Source organism: Sander lucioperca, chromosome 17, assembly GCF_008315115.2.
Source record: "Sander lucioperca isolate FBNREF2018 chromosome 17, SLUC_FBN_1.2, whole genome shotgun sequence".
In the NCBI taxonomy this organism is placed as follows: domain Eukaryota; kingdom Metazoa; phylum Chordata; class Actinopteri; order Perciformes; family Percidae; genus Sander; species Sander lucioperca.
This window is the reverse complement of record NC_050189.1, coordinates 1,476,468-1,498,139: the sequence shown is the minus strand read 5'-3', so window position 1 is coordinate 1,498,139 and position 21,672 is coordinate 1,476,468. Positions and strand designations below refer to the sequence as shown.

At 42.0% G+C, this 21,672-nt stretch overlaps 1 protein-coding gene across 17 annotated transcripts in view; it reads left to right on the top strand.

Moving 5' to 3' along the window:
- The window catches only part of ablim2 (actin binding LIM protein family, member 2), a 123,815-nt gene that overhangs the window by 44,070 nt on the left and 58,073 nt on the right, over window positions 1-21,672 (top strand). For all 17 annotated transcript variants that reach the window (XM_035994002.1, XM_031299844.2, XM_031299842.2 and 14 more), the window contains exons 2-3: window positions 92-256; window positions 20,188-20,371. In XM_035994002.1, the coding sequence (XP_035849895.1) occupies window positions 92-256; window positions 20,188-20,371 (349 nt within the window). The remainder of the gene's footprint in view (window positions 1-91; window positions 257-20,187; window positions 20,372-21,672) is intronic.

The window sequence follows — 21,672 nt, the reverse complement described above, 5'->3', positions numbered from 1 at the left end:
TGTCTCTATGTGTACCTTCTACTCATAGTCCTGTATATGCTAGAATAAGATCCAAAATGGTCTCCTGTCTGTCTCTGTCTGTCTCCTGCAGTGTTTCAGCAGCAGGCTGTCCACAGCCCTCTGGAGCAGCAGAAGCAGAAAGCAAATCAGGGCGGAGGAAGACCTATCCCCTGTCAGAACTGTGGGAAGCCATGCAAAGGGGAGGCTCTCCGCGTCCAGAACAAACACTTCCACATCAAGTGCTTCGCCTGTAAAGGTATGTAACAGCCCGCTCACCTGTGCACAGTCACCCCACAGCCCACAATTCTCAAACATAGCATCTAGGGGAAATCTGTAGTTTTTATGGATACATAGAACAGATGGTAACAGAGCCAGGGGTCAGAGCAGGCGGGCGGTGTCAGATCTGTTCAGAGCCCCAGAACAAAATCACCCACAGTATGATAATAACATCCAGAACACAATATTCACTCTCAGTGGTTTCTGTGACATGAGAAATACTTTCAAAGTAATGTTGAGCTAGCTAAAGGACAGTAGCGTGGAAAGTCACGCTACTGACCACCTGTGTGGAACAAATCTCTCTGCAGTACCATCTGCTGTGTCATGTTTTAAACTCAGATGGATTCTGATTGGCTGTCAGTGTCTCTATCGTTCAGCAAATTGCTCTGAAAGTAATCCCAACGATATTGTCTGCCACTGCCCTTACAGTTCTAGTTGTGGTGTGGACGCCACCATCCACTGTAGTTAGAATGATTTTAAAAACTATATATAACTATATATATATATGGTGTGGATGGTCCTTTAGACTTGCTGCAATTGGTGGCAGAGGTGGCAGCGCGAAGTAAACCTGCACAATCTTTGCATTAGGTTAAATGTTTGTGATTTTTGACATTTGATGTCACACCGTTGGGCAATGTTGTCACCTTTGAGGGGACAGAGAGCTGGAGAGTACAAAGTAGTGCTCTGCAGCAGATAGTGCTCTCCATTGTTGTAAAGTCATTTCTAATGATATTGTTATTGATAGTTTGGCAATAAGAGGGAATTAGCTAAGAAAGTTATTACTGATGGGTCAGTCAGGTCTAATCAGCTACAGAGATGTGCATATTCTTGTGTATGAATGAGTGTGTATGAGAGAGGGGGTTGGTGTGTGTGTGTGGGTGTGCGTGTGCGTGTTTCGGGTTGGGTGGCTGCAAGTGTGAGATACTTGGAACGCATGTGTTCTCTGTGTGCGTGGATGTGGGTATTGACTGTAATTTATAGGTGTGTGTGTGGGTGTGTGTTTGTGTGTGTGTGTGTGTGTGTGTGTTTGTGTGTGTGTGTGTGTGTGTGTGTGTGTGCGTGTGTGCGTGTGCGTGTGCGTGTTTGCACCCCTCCCAACCCAGACTCTCAGCACAAGCTTTGTGTCAGACTGCTGTTGTTGTCAACACATACTGTGGTTGCTAGGCAACCGTTGGTGTCACTACAATGTTGGCAGTCTCTGAGTGTATCACCTTAAATCTTACAGTGACCAGCAGACTCCCTGTCTGTACACTCTCCACCCTCCTCTCCTTCTCCTCCTCCGTCTTTAACTCTATGAAAAAGGGATGAAAGAGCGTGTAGACTCATGACGCATGTGGTGATGGCAGAAATCAACTGCGACTAATGATCCGCTCAGTCCATAGCAATTATAATTTCGCATTTTTTATTAGTTTTTATTTTTATTTCGTTTTGACTTTTTGTTTTCAAATTCAGTTTAGTTTTAATTAGTTTTTAAAGCAGGTTTTCTACTTTAGTTTAGTTTAAATTTTTTGGAAATGCTTAGTTTTAGTTTAGTTTTTATTAGTTTTATTCTTTTTTGTAATATGGATCTGGGGCAAAAAAAGGTCAGAAAAAGTATTGTGTAAGAATAACTCAACAAAAACATCATCCAATTTTAGAAATATGTATTCACAATGTACTCAACAATAACACCAGTACATAACATGTACATATGATGAGCACAGATATGTAAACAGTCTACACAAGACGCTGCAGTAAGTGCAAAATGTTTAAGTGACGTGTGTCAGGAAAAAAACTAAATAGCCAATAAACTAAAGAAGACATACATGAACAGGTGTTTTGAACTTTGGTTGTGTCGAACTTTTTGAAGTCAATCGACTCAATCCACATATTAATTCACGTTTCCTCCCGCTTTTGGTGTTCCTGGGTATTTACTAACCAGCAGCTATTGGGTCTCCGGTGAAAGCCCTCCTGTAGTATTCTCTGTCCTACGGTTGTCTCTGTCATGCTGCCTGGCCCTGTACCCATACATCCATGCCCTGTACCGGGGTTAGCTTCTCTTTCGGGGAAAGGGGGCTTTGCATTCTCCTTTTCCTTGTTAAGGTAAGCTAGGTTAGCCTCCTTGTGCGCACTTCTCAAATGTACTTTCAAATTTGTGGGATTCAATTGTCCACATATTTTACCACCTTCCACTGCAAGACACTTGCTCTTATCTGACACAATCATAATCAAATAGGACTCTGTCGCTTTCTTCCGACTTTCGGTACCGCCATGATGCCAGGCGAGGGACATGGACTATGTTGTGTTCAATTTGACATGGAATGTCGGAATTTTTGTGTTCCCAGTCAGAAACTATATATATGTCTATGGTATAGACTGTATAAAACAGGTCTATGGTCGGAAATGTCAACTCTGAAAGATATAACATTATTTGCTCTATGAAAGACATTGACAAAGAAGAAAACTAAGGACATTTACTCGATATATTTATTTTGTTTTAGTTAGTTTTGCAAACAGACCTTACAGTTTGCGTTATTTTGTTCATTTTTGTTAACGATTATAACCTTGGTCCATAGTCCATCATGCCTACCCCAAGAGCAGCATTATCATAAAAACCAATGGTTCCCAAACTATTTCATGTCAAGGACAGATTGTACCACGTCCGTGGTACAATTTGAGCCTTGTATACTCCCCCATTTGATAAGATCTTGTCCTATGGTCACTCCAGGGTTCGACATAAGCAATGGCCCCGGGCCAGTATGTCTGGCAAGTTGATTGGCCAGTTGCTGGCCCCTTCGGGCCGGTGATATTGTTTGTGCAAAATCAAATTCACGAGTCAGTTCCAAGTAATTTGATGCTAACTTTAGGTGCAACACGTTGTTGTAAAGTAACGTTGATTAGAAATGGAGTTCGCTAACGTCAACAAACGGCCGCGGCACTCGCCACATAGTCCACACAGCTGTGGATCTTCAGCAGCGGCTGCAGCAACTCAAACCCAGCCAGACCGAGCTGCCTCCCGCTCTCCTGCTTTGCCGGGAGCTAGTTAGTAATATTAGTGTACGTCGCGGTCCCTCCGCCGTACAGCAGCTCTACTCTATAATAACTATGAATTATTACTAAATTGACTGAACTCATGTTTGTAATAGTTTTAACAGCGTGTAATAGTTTTTGTTGTTTGGATGAATCATTACCATGTATATTGGATTAATAAATTAACAATTTGGAAAAGTGTTTTTTCCCCTCTCTTTTCCGGGCCAGTAAAAATATACAAGGGGCCAGTAAAACCCTGATCTACTGGCCCAGGGGGCCAGTGGGGGAAAAATGTTATGTTGGACCATGCCCCCATCTGAGGATTTTTGTTTTATTACATTACATTAAATGTATGAAACCCGTGGCCAAAATAGTCATACATTCTGTCATTGTGTTACTTCTAGATGGAATTATAGTGAATTCTTAGTGATAAAATGATTCCCCTTTTTTCTAGGATCCCCTTGAAACACCCTCAAGGACCACACTTTTGGAACCAATAAACATTAAACTCATATATCACCTTTATGTATTCAGGGAGGGCAAATTAAGAGCAAGCTGTCTTTTCCAATGACACCCTGATTACATGCCATATAAAATTACAATACATATAAAATTACTGAATATAGTAATTAATATATAATATACAATTGCAATACACAGTACACACATCTTACAATTACTCAATGTTAAACAACTCAAAGTGTACATGTACATTCAGTATATATGGCTTCATAAATTAAATGGAATCAGGCTGTTCAATTTCATTAGAATCTGCAGGCATAAAACTCAAATGCAGTTTTGTCTAATTCTGTCCTAACAAATGGAATATTTAGGACCAAGGAATCAGTAGTGCAAGTGCCATGGTGATACAATTTAACATTTAGCAAGCTTGTTAAATATACAGGCAATTTTTTAAGCAAGGCTTTGTAGATTAATAAAATGCAGTGTTGCTCCCTTCTTAGAGCCAAAGAAGTCCAGCCTACATTATGATAAAGGAGACAGTGGTGGGTACTGAATCCATCACCAGATAGAAGTCTTAGGGCAGAGTGATAAACTGCATCAAGTGGCTTCACTGTAGCGAAAGCCGCATGCATATAAATGATATCCCCATAATCTAAAACTGATAGAAACATAGCTTGAACTGTTTCCTACAACTTTGGGTGAGGCAAGATTTATTTCTATAAAATAATGCCAATTTTGGGTTTAATTTCTTTACAAGTTCAGTTATGTGTGGTTTAAAAGACAGTTTACCATCCACCAAAATGCCCAGATACTTGTAGCTGGAAAAGTGGTGATGTCTCTTTTAGTTATTACAGTAGACAAATATCTTGAAAAAATCATATACTTTGTTTTGTCTGGGTTTAAAGTCAATTTAAGATCAAAAAGCACTTAAAGCCACAAAGGTAGAATTTAAAATCTCTGTTGTTGGCATCCTTAATAGTAGTTTCAAATATTATAGTTTCATAATTCACAATAACACAACTTTTACTACTTTTTATTGATTTGCTATGGCTTGTTAAATAGTTCTGATTAGTAGAAAATGACTTACACCACAGTGTGTGTGTGATTTAATATTGTGCAGCTATTAAGGAGTTAGACTCTCATGTCTTACTAATTGAGCTGAGTTTGTTCCTTCATGCCAAGCCTTTATCTTTGACTTAAAAAGAAATTAACTAATTGTGATAACTACACGCGTCGGGTCAAACATACTAATTACTTATGCATATTAACCCAATAGTAATAGTTGGAAGTCATCATGTGGCAGTTACTGGGGGTCATGATTAAACACAGAGCATGTTTACTTCACTGGGGAAAGTTGTTGGGTTGGCTTTCTAAAGAGCTTAATGAGGAAGTGTGAGGCTGGATAATTTAATGTCAGGCATTCAGGAGATGTATTAATACCATGGAGACGCAACAGCCAGAAGAGCTATAAGGGCGCTGCTCACTCCACCCAGTTCACACAGCATATGCCTGGCCATTCCTATTATCCATAAATCCAAAGCATGGCCGCATTAATGGAATATCCAACTAATTTAGGTTATTAAATTTGCTTATTATCCAAGGGTTGGGTGGCTAGGCAGTTTGCTATTGAAACCTCCAGATGTGGAGTCACAAGAATCTGAAAGTCACGGCTGGAAATGAAACAAACCACAGCAGGCTGAGTGGGGCAGTTCAAACCTGAACATCAATGAGATTAGAAACATAACATAGCAGCCAAGTTCAACAGTGCTTACTTAGAAGTTCTTTCAGCATTTTCTTTATAGATGTCAGATGATAATTAAATCAGGTGAAATATCTTCTTCTTTTAGTCTTTCATTGACAGACCATAAACCCACACACTCTATCAAGGTCTACCTCACCTCTGCCCCACTGCACTCTATCAAATATATCACGGGCGACCTGGAAGAGAATCCAGCCAGTGACCCCTGCCAGCAGGCTAACAGTGCCAGGTCTAAAGTAAGGAACCATCAACGCTCAGCTAGCCATGTGTAATTAACACCAGGCAGAGAGGAGGACTGGATTAATGGCAGTTAATGGTAGCCTCTTTAGCACTGGCCTGATATCAAAGTAGCTGCTAATAGTAAACACAGCCTCAGTGTCTCTGCACTGTTTAGTGTACTGTTTAAACATGGCTGGATTAACCCAGGGCCAAAATAAGATGAGGACCCCCATTGACTCTCTGCTTGTAATACAGTGCCAAAACAACGAGATGGGAGATAGAGCCATCGGCGTCGTTAGGCCTGGCTGTCCGAGGCTACAGCCCCCAGTGTTTAATGAACTTTTCAGAAGCTTTTAGCCACTTGCTGCTCAGAGTAATCACAGTTAGCGACTCTCCCGCTCCTCTCTATGGTCACGGGAATCGGCATTTGCCAGGTTATTTTGTCTTAATCCTTTTGTAATGTAAGACTATCTGAAGTTCGACAAAAAACCTAATATGTGTGAATGTGTAAAAGTCTTTGTAACATAACAGCCTAACAAAACAAATGCAAGTCTCTGTGTGTGTGTGTGTGTGTGTGTGTGTGTGTGTGTGTGTGTGTGTGTGTGTGTGTGTGTGTGTGTGTGTGTGTGTGTGTGTGTGTGTGTGTGTGTGTGTGTGTGTGTCTGTGTCTGTGTGTCTCTGTGTGCATGAGTTACAGCTGGAAGAGTAGAGGAGAAATGGCATGGATTGTTCCAAAAGACATTGTCATTTAAAACAAAGTTCCTGCATTTCTACACCAGGAATAAACACTGTAGGATCACTGCTACACGCCATTCACAAATGGCAACAGAGCAGAATCACTACCTGCATTCAGGGAGAGCGACCATACGGCCATCTCACTGAGGTCAAAGTATGTAAACCAACTACAGCACATGCCCCCAATGACACTAGAGGTCAGGAAATGTTAAGGCCAATCATAGGCCACCCTACAGTCTGCACTACACAACGTAGTCTGGAGCATGTTCCAAGATATCAATAGATTTAGTCATGACACATGGAGTCTGTAGTGATTTAGTTTGTACAACAACAGAAGCAAGTCATTTGCTTCATTCATACCGCCCGCCACGAATTTGCGTCTTTGCATTGACTTTTTTATGTATTCGTGCCGCCCAATTCGTGCTTAACCTAGGTAGTGTCGACGCAACATAAAACTGTTCAATATGTTGTTGAAAAGACAATCTCACCCCAAGGTCCATTTAGTAGCTGTTCTGGAACTTTTGATTATATCACATGGTCTTTATCAGACAGAGTATGCCCATTTGTCATGGAACATTTTTTTTATAAATGAAAGTGTAATTGATTCATGTTCAATTTACTGTTATGCCGCTGCCAACATGTGATATACTTGAGTAAAATCCCACATTGCAGCTTTAAGCTTTGGCGCATTTCATGAGCACTAATTGCTGTTTTCATGGTAGCTGCTGTCAACAGCAGGCTGTGTTATTTATTCTGGTACCCACTGTGGCTGGCTTTATATATCCTGTTATATCTGCTTCAAGCTGACACCATCACCAGTACAGAGCTTCAGACACAACGACCAGGCAAAACCACTCAGACACACTTTCATCCCCAATCTGTTTCTGCTTTGGCTATATGAAGGGCCATCACATCATCCACATAACATTGGAATACTCAATGTGAAAATATGTGTCCACACCCTAATGTCGGCAAGCCTACATGAAAACAGTAAATGTAGCGTATAAGAGTTGGAATGGTGATACGGAAAGACTCCTTTATATCAGACACACTCTCTCACCACATTCACAACACTCCCTCACAAACACAGCAGGGGCATATTTTATTGCACATTCCCCATAAAGCTGAAAACAGTTTTATTCATGAAGTGGGTGTAGTCTGTCAGGCTAGATTGCTTCTCAATGCCAAATGCATATCATTCTACAAAGTGAATACAAGCTTTCTGCTCTTAGATTCACTGTAGTTCATCTCTGCCTCAAGATGGTGAATGTTACTTAGGATCTCAGGATGTCCAGTTTTGACTGAATTCCTGATTGCTGATATCACATCTGACATCCAAGTTGGCCACACTGGATTTAACCAGGTTGTCCAGTGTAGCAGCTAACGTATTTGATCCAGGTTATCGGCTTTCATCTGCCATGTCTTTGTTGAATGTTTAACTGTATAATATACAACACATGCAATACATTTTGAAGTAATTTTAGCTCCAAAACAACATTATTGCCAATGATTTTCCAAAGTCCCACCCTGGGTCCACAGAGATTCTGCCACTCAGCCTTCGAACAGAAGCAATTTTAGAATATTATTGACAAAGCAATGTTTACTTACCTACAGAGTAACGCCGACAATTTACCTGAAATGATTAGAATTGTAGAACTGTAAGAAATCAGACATGGAGGGAGTAAACCTAAGAATGTTTACTGAATCGTGTGACATTACAGCTTTGACTTATCTATATGTATATAAATATATTAATCATATCATACAGTATATATTAGACACTCAGTGTTCCTTTGAGGTTTTGACAGATTTATGGATTGCATTGTTTTTTACCCAGCCTGAATGTTTTTCTTCCTGGAAGTCAGCTTGGTAAATAGCCGCTGCTGGCCACATGTTGATCCTGCTGGTGGATCAGTGGTGTTAGAATAGCAGATGGCTGTGATGTTCTCAGTAGGGTGTCGGCTTTGGATTGTCTTCTTCTTGGAAGCAGGCTGACCAGAACAGCGCCAGGGGGAGTGTGTGTGTTCGTCACTGGGCCAGGGGTGCTGACCTCACACACGTTTGTGAAAAGTATACACACACACACACACACACACACACACACACACACACACACACACACACACACACACACACACTTAAAAGGGCATGTATCATGTATCGTGTGCACAATATTTTATTTTTGAAAGTTTATGGAATTGTCAGACTGTTATCTTTGCACAGTTTAGTAGCTTGTTTTGGCCAGGTGAGTATCAGATCTTCATGTACATGGAAAAAACGACATTACCTGAAAGAGATCCAACATGGTAACATATGCTTGCATACAACTTGGATCATATTTTCATAGTTTGGCCATCATTTCTTTAGCGTTTACTACCACAGTACTAACCGCAGGGAATGTGATGTTGCAAGAAAAGAAGTCAGGGTAAGAAACATTGTCAGATGATTTTACAAAAAAACAAAGCCACCAAGACAACTGGCTATAATCTAGAACCACAATGGAAATGAGTCTACACTGCCATCTTTGATAGTTTACTAGCAGGTGTGATTGGATGGCCTCCCTCCTAAAGGATTATTAGCTCATTTTCAGGTTTACCTCCAAATAAGATAAATAATCTGGCTAAACTGTCAGCCTGTTTACAACCTGTCTACAACTGACAAATGAAGTCGTCAGCACTCACATGTAAGTGTATGATACTTTAAATAACAAAGCAGCAGAGGAAACAGACATGTGAGGAAAGACTAGGGCTGAAACGCGCGTGAGTGCTGATGACATCATGGTATGATTTTTGGGTCAGCACCCATTAGACTCAAAAGACTATGGAGTAGAGCATGCCAGTTCTTTTGTTTGTACAGCCTGTTTGAAACCTGTCTCAATCTAGTCTCTAAGGAAAAAGAACACAGAATTGAAGAACATTAATTCTCACAAAAGTCATCTGAAAATCCCCATGCTGCTTATGAGATCAAGTGTAGCCCAGTGATTTAGACAATAGACAGAGCTCCCCTGCCTGTTGCCTCATTAGATGCCTGCTTGCAATTCAGGCCAGCGTAGCAGCAGTGTGGATCACCGTGAGCCTGCTTGACCCGTCACAAATATCAACCTTCAATTTCTTTCTTTCAAGTACAGTCCCATAGATCAATGCCAGCAGGCTGTGCAGTCAACAGACCCCACCCCAACAGACACACACAAACACAAACAAAAACACACACACACACACACACACACACACACACACACACATACACACACACACACACACACACAGATAGTGAGTCATTGTAAAACATAAGGTGCTGTCAAGGTTGCACATTCAGAGCAGAAGGCACATAGCACATGTATATTTAACTATGCTCACGCACACACATACATGCACAGAGACAGTCATTGTGAAACATGAGCTAAAGTCAAGGTCTCACTCATGCAAGGACATAGCAGAGGTTGTGTTAGACTTCCTGGTTGTCCGTCATTTTAACAGAGATGGTTGTAAAAATTCCCGCACTGACGGCGGAGGCCACTAAAAACACTGCGCCCTCTAAAAACACTGCGCCCATTGTGCCATCCCAAATATTGGGCTTTATACAGAAACTCGGTACACTACCGTGACATGTAGAGATATCGTCTACCAATGCCATGGCTACCACGGAGCTGTCACAGCTGCACCGCGTTCTGGCTGCAAGGCAGCTGCCGGAGTTTACAGATTGCCTTATTAACGTTATCAGGTTCCATATTAGCATTGGGTTTATATCAGAAATACTGGCAAACAGGCGCTTCTTTTGCTTTTCACTTTGACACCAAATCCTCAGCCATCATCTTGTCGGTAAACTCTCCTGACTCCTGCTGATCTGCGCTGTGACTCTGCTGCTGCTGTGGAACTTTCACTCTAACTGGACGGGGTGTGAATGATTTAAAGCTATAGTGCATAGTTTCTGTTGCCCCCATCAGGAATTCTAAGTAATGACAACAAAACTGTTGGTGTGTCCACATGATACAAGCCTTCCGTGATCGTAACCCTCCACTCAAAAGCTCTGGTGGAGGGCTAAACGGATCAGTCTACACACACTTAATAGAAAAAAAAGGCATATCTGTGTGTCAGACAGGGCTGGGTATCATTTTTTTTGCACAATACTTAAATAAAATGTTTTATACTTTTAATTGAGTGATCTAAACTTCCAAACAATTTCTACAGAACCCTTTTTTAAATTTACCAAAAGTAGCAAAAGTTCTGAAATGTTCCGTGTCTCAAGCAGTCTTACACAAATCATAAATAGAATGGACTAAAACTGTATATTTTTTTTTTTATTTAAAGCTTTAATCTCTTTTTTGTAGTCAATTGAGGGCAGAAGCCAAACATCACAGATCTGACATTAAGTTGATATCACGCTCACAATGCACGACTCTGGTGAGTGGAATTCCAAAAGTTTTATTTGAAGCACAAACAAAACTCACAGGCAACAGTTTCCAAAACGACAGGCAAGGGGAAGTCCAAAAACAGACAAAGGTTCAAAAACACAGGGAATCTGAAAAACAGCAACACAAGGAATACTGGAAATGCTCAAAAGCTGACACAACGGAACAGACGATCACGCACAGAGGTGAGGTACAAGTGAACTTACATACAAAAAGACAAGGGAGACAACGGGTGACAAGTGCAACACATAAGGGCGGGGAAAGGTAATCACACAGGCGGGAAAGCAGAAGACAGGAAGTAAAACAAGACTTAACATGGGAGAACAGAGAGACTACAAAATAAACAGGAACCTTAGCATGAAAGAAACACACAAGTAAAAGCACAGAAGACATAAAACATGAGATGTGAAACAAAAAGGAAACACAACAAAACAGGAAAAAAACTACAACAGAAACCCACAATCGTGACAGTTGATATAGCTGCAGTGTCAGCAAACTGTTGCCCGTTTACACATCTAGTAGACACCCAGGGGGAAATCATTTTACACCAGAAATTACTCTTTTCACATTACACATAGCCATTTGATTAATTGTTGGTATTAAAGGACAATTCTGGCGCAAAATGAACCTAGGGGTTAATAACATATGTGTACCGAGTTGATCGTTCTCTGGGACATGTTTTCATGCTAATCGAATGTGTCTCTAGCTTGGAACAAGCTAGCGCAAACCGGTGATTAGCTGCTAACGCTAGCTTTTGGGGCATTTGGTAAATCGCTATTTTATACCACTAACATGGCTCAAAATAGCACCACACTTCAACGGTAGCATAATGAGGGTCATGTTTACATGTAGGCACCATCTTGGAAAACAGTCATGAGCAGTTGAACCACGAACGCTGTGTTTGAGCTATGTTACTGGTTACTGGTTGCACGGCGTTCGTTGTTCGACTGCTCATGTTTTCCAAGATGGCGCCCACATGTAAACATGTACGCTACTGTCTTTATAATATATCTTTTTAATAAACTGTCTGTACACTTACAAATGTAGGAACCCTCATTATGCTACCGTTGAAGTGTGGTGCTATTTTGAGCCTTGTTAGTGGTATAAAATAGCGATTTACCAAATGCCCCGAAAGCTAGCGTTAGCTAGCATGAAAACATGTCCCAGAGAATGATCAACTCGGTACACATATGTTATTAACCCCTTGGTTTATTTTGCGCCGGAATTGTCCTTTAATGCAGCTTTAAATTAGAAATGAATCTAATCAAAAAACAAACCAGCCATTCAATGCTAGCTTTTAGTAAACTTGTTGCTTGTCAGACACACATTTAGGTTCCTAACATGAGTATTTAGGTGTGTTACCCAGCTCTAGTTTCAACTAGATTACTTGCATTATGTCCAAACCACTGAATCCTTTTTCCTTTTCCTCCTTAGACCTTGTTTGTACACGAGTAAAAGAGACACACCATATTTTATTTACAAATCACACCAGGGCACATTTGTTGCACATCCATCCATCCAAGCATGTAACTCCCCCGCCAATTCTCCATGCTGAATTAAAAAGAAGATTCTGAGATCCTCCGGTGTGGAGGAACCAGATTCAACAGCACACTGAATTCCTCCGAGAGCCTCTGAGTGCGTTCACATTATGTAAGTGGCTTCATAGTGCAAGAGATAAGCCTTCAGAGATGGAAGTCATCGGTTTCCTGTGAAGTAATCTGCCTTTCAGCCTTAGAAAATGTTCAAGTTCCCACTGTAGTGTTACCTTTATATCTACTTAACAATGGTCACCTGCGAAACCCTAATACTCCTATAATTGCTTGTAATTTCTGTAGAATTAGAGTAGAGCTGTAATGCTTTCTTTTTTTAAAGATTTTCCTGGTTCTGATGTTAGATCTCTATACTACTGGGTTGTACAGGAACCCATTAGGTATGCTGCCCTCAAAGAGCCCCACCCAAACACACACCGATTTATTCTGTTACACACAGTACTCCCTAGCACCACTTTCCCAGAGTTAAAAGGTCAGACCCTGTTGGAATCCATGGAAGTTATATCGCTCCGCAGACGTGTAGCCGACACGTTCTGTTATCCTGAGCCGAGTCTCAGGACAAAACGGCTAATTAGCCACATCATGACCTCATCCACCGATGGCCCGAGTGCCAGCTGAGCACACAAACCCTTGGTTGTCGTGGAGATGAAATGGTTTCAAACTGATGAAATCGCTACTTGGACATAGCATTCAAATTAATCTTTAGTGGGGTTCAAGGCAGATTCTGATACTTTTGTATTGTGTGGCTAATACAGATACTGTTTCTGTAATTCTACCATTTCTTTGTGGAATTGTAAAAGTGTTCACTTTTCCTCTGAGAAGATCCTCAGAGGAAAAGTGAACACTTTTACAATTTTTTGTTGTTTGGATGTGTTTTTTACCTTGCACTCCTGACTGCAGATCACGTTTCCCATTTTGGATAATAAAGTGACTTTCTACAAAGACAAGATCGTCTTTGTAGAAAGTCACTTTATTATCCAAAATGAGAAACGTGATCTGCAGTCAGGAGTGCAAGGTAAAAAACACATCCAAACAACATACAAATAAACAAAACAACAATACAAAGACATGAAGTACAAAAATGTTGACAGATGAAGTTCAGCAATTTTCGCTTTCTTTGTACCTTACAAGACACCGTAGTTTACACTTGGTCTGTGTCGGTCGCCATGCTTGTTTAAAACTGCATGTACTCCGTTAAGGAATGATGAAACCAGCCTTCTCTGTGACAATAAAACCTGATGGTCTAAGCCACAATCTTCAACCCAGCGTCCCGTGCCCCTTCTCTCCGCACTTCACCCCAAACATCTAACACAACGCAGTACCGCAGCAGTGCCGAGGGTTATCTCCAGGCGGCAGAAGTGCAGAGGGAATGGGTTACATATAAAACACAATTTTACACCACAGGAGCAATCTCTAAAAAATTCTACATTTACATGTGCAAATTAAGCTGAGTTATTGCAAATGGAACAAATTAGTTTTTACTCCTATTGCTCTTGAACCAGGGTACTCTAAAGCTATGGCCTGAGGGGAGTGGTACGAACTCAGAGTGAAGGGGGTGGTTAAAGTAAGAACATATTCCAAAAAGTTCAAATAATGTTCCTATCTACATTAAAAGTAGTTTAACTTCCTGTGGCCGGGTTAGCTCAGTTGGTAGAGCAGGCGAACACATATAGAGGTTTACTCCTCGACGCAGCCGCTGCGGATTCCACTCCGACCTGTGGCCCTTTGCTGCATGTCATTCCCATTCTCTCTCCCCTTTCATGTCTTCATCTGTCCTGTGGAATTAAAGGCCTAAAATGCCCAAAAAAATAATCTTTAAAAAAAAAAAAAAAAAAAGTAGTTTAACTTCCTGAGGAAGTACAAACATTGCTGTCCCTTCTTACAGACTGCATCACAATTGGCATCAAACTTCAGGTTTATATCGATGACGGTTCCCAGATATTATATCTTTTAACAAACTCAATGCCAGTTCCTTTAATGAAGGTCTGAGATGGCATGTATCAGTATGTTTTTGCTGTTGACTGGAGCATGCTATTTATGTATACTGTAGCCCACAAACATTGATACATTTCCCCTTAGTCCACATAGCGTTGATTGTGTACCACTGTCCCTTTATAAGTGTTTACATTTGAGTTCTGTGACGTTTGTATTTTCCTCGGAGAGTAACAAATGTATGGCACAACAGAGAAACATACAGAGTACTCATCGGCCCCAAGCTAGTTTGATGCCTTTGTGGCCATTGGAATTGAAATGATATTACAGTATCAGTACAGTACAGTCAGTCAGAACTGAAATTGGAGAACACTAATGTGGTTGGCAAAATTTCATGGCAGAAACTTAAATTTCTTCTTTCTGGTAATAATAACAACAGTTTTGCCCAAATATTCAAAACACCAAGGTTATAATGATTTCTTAGCAAGTAGAAGCTAGGATACATTACTATGAGTTAAGAAAAAAATGATTATTAGTAAAGAATGTATGATTTTCTTTGGTTTCTTTCTTTCTTTGGTCTGTTGCTGCAAACTTGAAAGTGAACATCAGTCCTCCCTGGATTAACCCTGATTTACTGACTTCCACATCCGGCTCTGTTTCACTTCTTCAACCTCTGCCTGCTTTAGAACATGTTCCACGTGTATGAGGGATTAGGGAATGACGGATGGGAGGAATGAGAAAGGGATGAGAGGAAGACAGCTTTGATGGTTTCCATTAGCGATGAGGGACCAAACTGAAAGAGCATCTTTTGTCTTCCTCTAACTTATGTAATGCACTCAGAAATAGTTTTTGATCTGAATTAGAGGCTGGTTTGCCAGTAACTTTGTCTTCCTGTGCAGAATATGGCCCATGCTGCTATCCTGCAGATGAAAACACTAATATAAAATGGTTGGGTTAGCTGTCACTTTTATAAGGATGTAATGCTTTCTGGTGCTCCTGGCTCTATACATGATGAATGTGCACCGACCTTAGCTCGTATGGGCTCAGCTGCTGAAGGTATAATGGAGTAAAAAGAGGAGTCTATGTGCCAACTGGCAGCGCAGGTATGAATAAACTAGGGTTAGAAGATGAGCTGGCGGGCATCTGCAAACTGAGTGTGGATTTCTGTCTCCATCTCTTTTAGCCCTAGATTTCTATTCCTATGTAGCAGAGCTGCATTTTTTAATTATTTAGGGGCAAGTCCAAGTCAAGTGTCAAGTCCTTTTAGACAAGTCAAGTCTAAAATCTGTCAAAGTATAGTCTTGCATGGCCAAACCTTCCTCCACAGCGCTGCGGAGGAGGGTCTGGCTTGTCCACACAGCATTCCTGGATGGGAGAAAAATATGCTGTGATTTATTGGCATTTCTTTAAACCAATCACAATCATCTTGGGCGGTGCTAAGCGCCGGACGGAGCCACGGTGCCTCTGCTAAATAGCCTTGGGAAGGAACTTGTTTTGGTGGAACGTGAACATTCAAAAATTGTTTTAGTTGTGCAACAGAAAACTCAGATTGGACAGATAGTCTAGCTAGCTTTTACCCTGCAGAGATCTGAGGAGCAGTTAACCATAGTCCTCAGAAATCCACTGGAGTTTGGAACGCCAACACAAAGAAAGAGGAAGGGGACGGACGTCCGGCCGAAAATTAGGGACATCTGGCGGAATTTCCGGCAGCACCGGAGCAATCCCGTAAAATGAAATTTTGTTGATATACAATAGTCAAAGTAAGTCTCAAGTCATTCAAGACAATCAGAAATCTATTATCACGTCTTTCAAGCAAGTCTCAAGTCAAGTCTCTATTCTATGAGAGCAAGTCTGAAGACAATTCAAGTCATTCAAAACAAGTCTAAGTAACAAGTCTAGATTAGTTTCAGATAATCTGAGAGGAACGCAGGTCAAGTCTAAGGTCTGTCAGAGCAAGTCTCAAGTCAAGTCTCAACTCGTCTGAGCCAAGTCTTAAGTCAAGCCCCAAGGCCATCATGACAAGTCTCAAGTCATTCAAGTCTCAAGTGAAAGTCCAAATCCAGTATCAAGTCTGTCGGAGTGAGTCTGAAGTCTTTCGAAACATGTTTCAATTCAGTCTGTCATCGTCATACAGTATTTATTCTTCATTGTTGTGGGGTTCTACCGAGTCAACGCTTGATGCGGCTTTTATTTCTAAAGTAAATCAAATCTCACAGAAATCCAAGTAAATTCTAAAGTCCATTTGTTTGAGTTTGACTCAAATCCACGTCTCAAGTCTTCAGGCTATATAGGCCAGTTTAATTACACACCTGTTTAAACCTAAAAAGCTTATCCTGGTATCATTCTAGTCCAGTCTGCTTCTCTGTGGGTATTTGACCTAGAAAGGTTCTCAAAAGAACTACACTCAAATTGTTCCTTGTGTTGTACAGAGTGCTTCCTGAATTTAACCTTTCCTTTTTTATGTTATATCAGTCAATGGAAAATGTCTCCTTTTTGTATCTCATCCATCCAGCTTTCCACTGTGCTGGTGTTCTCTCCATCAGCCCAGAGCATTATCTCATTCTAGACAGGTTGCCAGACATGTGAAACGGATGGAAGTGAGCCGGTAGCAGCCACTGGAAACTATGTTGTCCCCTTCCTGAGAAAAACATTCCTGCTCGTATTGTTGTGGTTGTTTTATTAGAGTGCCGTAACCCCTTTGAGGGCTCAATAATAAAAGTGAAATGATGCAAATACTGGACAAAGGTTGTGCAACATGTCGGTTTAAGTTTTTACAAGGGGATAAAAGTGTGGGAGAATTGGAGTATTGCACAACTAGTGGGAAAATGTTGAAGTTTTAGTTTAGTGTGTAGGAATTTAGACAGAAGAATAACATCACAAATCTTGCTTCTACATCAGTATACTGTACGTCAGTGGATGTTGTCACTCACTTTTGAATTTGTCCCTGTAGCCACACGGTTGATGTCACATCACACGCATTTAGCAGGTGTGCATCAAAGCAAGAAAGTGCCTCTACCACCAGAGAAAATGGAAAGCTAGAAAGTCCCACAATCTATCCCAACTGTAGGATTTGGGCTTCCTTCAAAGTAAAAGGGCAGATGTAATTCAGTTTTATTCATTTAAATTATCATATGAAAATGTTTTCTTTTTAAATTATTCTAGTTGATAGATTACTTTTTAATCTAACATCTATAATTCTTAGAATCTGCAAATATGTCTATCTTTCTTATACATTTTTCTTGTATTGTTCTCTGACATAACTAAGACTATAGAAGTGTAAAAAACAGGCTGTCTTATCACTCTGTGTGTGTGTGTGTGTGTGTGTGTGTGTGTGTGTGTGTGTGTGTGTGTGTGTGTGTGTGTGTGTGTGTGTGTGTGTGTGTGTGTGCGTGTGTGCGCGTGCGCGTATGCGTGTGCGTGCACGCACACGCCACACCAACTAATGCAAACATCTCTCATGTATCTCTGCTGTCTGCTGTCGTTTTTCCAGAGAGAAAGAATGGAGGGAAAAGAAAGGAGTGGTTATGTTTTTGGAAATGGAAAAATAGAGCTAGATTTCCCCTGAGGGTGTGGCTGCTTTGTGATGTCAAGCGTTTGCCATGGTTACTGTGTGTTATCATTGGGTGTTCATGAGAGGACACACACACACACACACACCATCTATCCATCCATCTTCATCCGCTTATCCGGTATCGGGTCGCGGGGGGAGCAGCTCCAGCAGGGGACCCCAAACTTCCCTTTCCCGGGCCACATTAACCAGCTCCGACTGGGGGATCCCGAGGTGTTACCAGGCCAGGTTGGAGATATAATCCCTCCACCTAGTCCTGGGTCTTCCCCGAGACCTCCTCCCAGCTGGACGTGTCTGGAACACCTCCCCAGGCGCCCAGGGGGTATCCTTACCAGATGCCCGAACCACCGCAACTGGCTCCTTTCGACACGAAGGAGCAGCGGCTCTACTCCGAGCTCCTCAGGGATGAATGTGCTTCTCACCCTATCTCTAAGGGAGACGCCATCCACCCTCCTGAGGAAACCCATTTCGGCCGATTGTACCCTGGATCTTGTTCTTTCAGTCATGACCCAGCCTTCATGACCATAGGTGAGGGTAGGAACGAAAACTGACCGGTAGATCGAGAGCTTTGCCTTCTGGCTCAGCTCTCTTTTCGTCACAACGGTGCGATAAATTTAATGTAATCCCACACCCGCTGCGCCGATTCTCCGACCAATCTCCCGCTCCATTGTCCCCTCACTCGCGAACAAGACCCCAAGGTACTTGAACTCCTTCACTTGGGGTAAGGACTCATTCCCTACCTGGAGAAGGCACTCCATTGGTTTCCTGCTGAGAACCATGGCCTCAGATTTAGAGGTGCTGATCCACATCCCAGCCGCTTCACACTCGGCTGCGAACCGATCCAGTGAGTGCTGAAGGTCACAGGCCGATGATGCCATCAGGACCACATCATTTGCAAAAAGCAGCGATGAGATCCCCAGCCCACCGAACTGCAACCCCTCTCCACCCCGACTACGCCTCGATATCCTGTCCATAAATACTACAAACAGGATTGGTGACAAAGCGCAGCCCTGGCGGAGGCCAACTCTCACCTGAAATGAGTCCGACTTACTGCCGAGAACCCGGACACAGCTCTCGCTTTGGTCGTACAGAGATTGGATGTCCCTGAGAAGGGACCCCCTCACCCCATACTCCCACAGCACCTCCCACAGTATCTCCCGGGGGACCGGGTCATACGCCTTCTCCAGATCCACAAAGCACATGTAGACCAGATGGACATACTCCCAGGCTCCCTCCAGTATCCTTGCAAGAGTAAAGATCTGGTCCGTTGTTCCACGACCAGGACAGAATCCGCATTGTTCCTCTTTGACTATCGGCTGAACCCTCCTTTCCAGCACCTTGGAGTAGACTTTACCAGGGAGGCTGAGAAGTGTGATACCCCTGTAATTGGCACACACCCTCTGGTCCCCTTTTTAAACAGGGGAACCACCACCCCGGTCTGCCACTCCTTACTTTTCAAATTAATGTACATAAAAAGTTTGTGTGCCTGTTTCTTTCTGGATTTGCCTTTAACATTTTACTAGTGCAGTGCCCGTTCAAAACGTGCCTTTGGGAACGGGCCGATTGCTCAGCCTCCTGTCTTGCAACTTTCTTGAGAAGGGCTCATCCTCCCACTCCCACTGCTCTGCCTTGGCTCAGGGGTGGAGGCAGTGTGGGCCCTCCAACAGTGTGTGTGTGGCAGGGAACGGGACCTTGTGAGTGATTCAGATTGTCACCTCGAAAAAACGCCAGAGTTCAAAGAAGATAAATTAAAAATGGTGCCATTTGCTTTATATAAAACCCATCACCATCATAATTGTATGTATTGGGGGGTAAAAATAGTCAAGAGCAATCTATGACTAAATTGTTTCTTCATTAACTATATCTAAAAAAAAATCTATTCAGTTTCAGTTTTTTTCGATTACTAAACGACAGAGGGCACAACTGGAGCCACATGTGCAAAACTCTAACTACAGTCTGCATTACCAACAGTCACCTGAGCTAAACAGTTCACATTACCTGCAAAACACATTCCGAACAACACAACTTTTCACACACATGTCTCTAAACAGGCTCAGTGCAGCCAAACACGCAGAACACCAAGACAGAAATAAGAAACTTTTCATCTTTACCTGCCTACCTACTTTACCTTTAACTGCCTCAAAAGAAAATGTGTTCAGTTATCAATTTTGTCTAACCTGTCTCACTCTTCTTCTTTCCTTCTTCCGTGCACCCCTCCCTTTTCCTCTCTCCTTCCTATACCCCTCCCTCCCTCCCTCCCTCATGGCAGTATGTGGAACTGAACTGGCCCAGGGAGGTTTCTTCGTGCGGCAGGGTGAATACATCTGTACTCTGGACTACCAGCGGCTGTACGGGACTCGCTGCTTCAGCTGCCAGGACTTCATAGAGGGGGAGGTGGTGTCGGCCCTGGGGAAGACCTACCACCCCCGCTGCTTCGTCTGCGCCTCCTGCAAGTAAGAAACACAGATGTGGGAAGCAGGGTCCAAACCATATGTACTTCACGTATCATTTAGCTGCTTCTTCAGTTTTTCATTGAAGAGCTTTTGAAAGCCCATATCCGACATTGGAATTGCGAGGGCTGTGTTTGACAATCTGATAACCACGCCCACTTCACACAGTGATTCGCTAGCAGTAGAAAAAAAGAAAGAACTTCTCTTTAAAGCATTAAACATCCCCATCTCTACTTCAACCTGTTTAGCTTTCATCCAAATTTACATTAAAAAACACCGGAACTGAGGTGTAGAAAAATATTTTTATTCAAGTATTAAAATTCTAACCCTAAACCACTTATGGTACTTTTTGTTGGTCAGAGCACTTTTTTTCCACATTGTCCAGGGTTTCTTTAGGTCCTTACAGGTCTGCATGTCTTAAACCATTACAGCAATACAAGGTCTTGAACACATTAAAATTCCACATTATATGTGACGTACCGTAGAGACAGACAGATTCTGTTTCAGAATTGAAATAGTTTTATTGTAACGCAAAACTTCTGTATCATCATCAGCTGGTTGGCTGACCCCTGCTCGCTCTTCCCCCATGACTAAATGTTCAAAACTGAAATACAGAACATTTTCTCAGAGGAACATACTGCACCAGTTGTGTGTTTTTTACACACTTCATCATTTACAAGTACAGAAAACTATAATTCACAGTCATGTATACTGTAGGTATAGGTGTGTGTGTGTGTGTGTGTGTGTGTGTGTGTGTGTGTGTGTGTGTGTGTGTGTGTGTGTACTGCTGGGGTCTCAATGACTTGCTTTGTGTCGAATTTGGTGCAATCTGACCAGCTAATAAACTTTACATTTCGTCCTGTAACTTTTGAATCATAAGTCTCAAAAACATTTTTTTTCTGGATTCTGGGGGTCAAGACAGATCTATCCGTATAAGCCATGCCCATTTATGTAAAGATCAATTTTCCGCCAGTTTATTTGTTTTTTCATTACTTCTCCTACACATTTTGAGCAATCATCACCAAGTTTGGTACAGCACATCTTTGGACCAAGCTGGAAAACATTACTTTCTCGGATTTGTGATGTTCCATTCAATTTTGCTATAGCTGGCCCTCAAAGTTTGCTGTGTGTGTGTGTGTGTGTGTGTGTGTGTGTGTGTGTGTGTGTGTGTGTGTGTGTGTGTGTCACTGTGGCCACATAACCCATTCCCACAGCTAGTGTTAAGTGTCTTTGGAACTAGAGATTTCTGTGCGTGCGTGTGTATGCATCCTATCATCCCTCTGTGACCCCCAACCTGAACCTGA